Source organism: Pteropus alecto, unplaced genomic scaffold (genome assembly GCF_000325575.1).
Source record: "Pteropus alecto unplaced genomic scaffold, ASM32557v1 scaffold22, whole genome shotgun sequence".
Classification (NCBI taxonomy): domain Eukaryota; kingdom Metazoa; phylum Chordata; class Mammalia; order Chiroptera; family Pteropodidae; genus Pteropus; species Pteropus alecto.
In genome coordinates this window covers 3835837-3838007 of record NW_006434839.1, presented here as the reverse complement: position 1 = coordinate 3838007, position 2171 = coordinate 3835837, and the positions used below count along the sequence as shown (strand labels likewise).

The following is a 2171-nucleotide window of genomic DNA, read 5'->3' as shown; positions in this document are numbered from 1 at the left end:
AGAGAGCCCAACGCAGTAAAGTGATGGGCTGATGGGCTGATGGGATGGACCGGGGAAGGTAAGCACGGGACCGTGGGGACGAGAGCGGAGATCGGAGGAACCCCGAGACTGGTCAGGGGGAGAAAAGCCAGAAGCAGCAGGTACTTGGCCTCTGCACTGTCCCAAGAGCACCAGGGTCCCAGCAGTTACCTGAGGTTTCTTCACCTTAATGATCCAGGTGGGTGGCACAATGACAGCCGCGTGAGCCCCCAGGGAGCAGGGTTCCTCGATGTGATGCAGCATGAAGCAAGTCACCTTATTGTGAAACTGAAGAGAAAAACAGGCCAATAAACAATTCTGAGCAAAGGGCAATGCTGCGCTGAGAAGGAATAAGTCCCTGTGCACACGCTCATGCATGCACACTCAAGCACATACACACACACATGCACAGGCACTTGCATACACACATGCACACACGCAGGCACACATGCACACACATGCATACACATGCACACATATGTGCACGCAGGCACACACATGCGCGCACACATGCACACATACAAGCACACACTCATGCACGCACATGCAGGCACACACATTCAGGCACACACGCAGGCACTTGCACATGCACAAGCACACACTCGCACACACACAGGCATACGCACACACAGGCACACACTCATGCACATACATGCAGGCACATACGCAGGCACACGTACCCACACAGGCGTGCACACACACACAGAAGACGCACACTCCTTATCACTGCCCAACCAGCCTAGCAGCTCAGAGACCAGATTTCCAATCCATTCCACTTTATGAATTGATAACTAGAAATCAATCTTGCAGAACAAGGTCAGCCTAAACTTTATAACCTTTTAAAAGGACATTTACCTAAAGATATTAGAATTAATCTCAACTTTGCACATACTTGTGTCACTTGACTCTCACTGGCCACAGGCTTGGGCGACTTGGGATAACGTTTAGGGGGAAGTGAAGATGAGCAGAGAGCCAGGGTCCTACCACCCACCTGTCCATTCTATACCCCTGGATGTAAATCCTTCCCAGGTTTAGGGGACCCGGGGAAGAAGCAAGAAGTCTCTTCTAGAGAGTTGTCAATCCAAGAACAAAGATTGCTTCTTCTGTGTTAGTCGAGGGACTAAAAGATATAATGCCCCTATTACGATTGGTTAGTCTAAAGTCCTTTTTGTTTTTAAAAGGAAGGCAGTAAATACAGACTAATGATCATAACAATACCTCAGTACTGAGGCTTAACTCCATACCCAGTGGACTGAGAGACCTTAAGCCAATCACATTTTCAATCATCTTCTGGGTGGCGGTAAACCGATAATGATATGTGGTAATATTTCTTTTCTAATAAACATGAAATCCACATTATCCAATAATTACAAGTCTTAAAGATTTAATCATAGTGATTTTTAAAGATTTAACATCAGTTTCTACTTGGATTGTACTTAATGTGACCACATAATTTATCATCTTAACTGGAAGAAATTTAAAAGTGAAAGGGAGCACTGTTAATAATTATGTTGGATCAAAAGATATAAATTAGGACTGTCTCAGGAAAACTGGCAAAGATGGCCACCCCAATTACATCACATGAGGGAAGTTTGTCTTCATTTTCGCGTATCTTCAAGATCTGACATGATCCAGTGGCTAATTACTAAGTCGGTTAATTATGAAATACAACTTCATAAAACAATAATTCCCCAAATACCAGTTATTTGTGATCTGCAAACAATTTGATATACCAGAGAAATGTTCTTTAAAAAGTGATTTTCTTGTGGGATGTTGATAGTGGGGGAGCGTGTGATTGTGTAAAAACAAGGAATGGTGGGAAATCTCCCTACTGCCTATTGAATTTTGCTGTGAACCTAAAACTGCTCCGAAAAATAAAGTTTATTAATCTTAAAAATTAAAAAAGTTAAATAAATTGTAAAAAGAAATTCACTAATGAATGCTAAAATCCGTAGGTAAAAGTTTGAGAAATATATCGGCGTAATCTCAAAATATTTCCTCAAATACTCATCCATTGGAAAGGGGAACCTAGTAACTTTATGAGGAAGACACTGCAAATACCACCTTAATCAAGCGATTAAGGTTAATGTCACCAGCAATAAAATATCGACATCAGGTACCCCAGGAGAAGTATGTAACGAGGCTGCCACATC

The 2171-nt window shown here is 42.8% G+C and overlaps 1 protein-coding gene across 1 annotated transcript in view; it reads right to left on the bottom strand.

The window, feature by feature from the left end:
* DGKI (diacylglycerol kinase iota) overlaps nucleotides 1–297 on the bottom strand; it is a 200818-nt gene extending 200521 nt beyond the window's left edge. Inside the window, exon 1 of the mRNA XM_025045818.1 lies at nucleotides 190–297. Coding sequence (XP_024901586.1) covers nucleotides 190–282 — 93 coding nt within the window. The 5' untranslated portion in view covers nucleotides 283–297. The remainder of the gene's footprint in view (nucleotides 1–189) is intronic.
* Nucleotides 298–2171: the final 1874 nt, after the last annotated feature.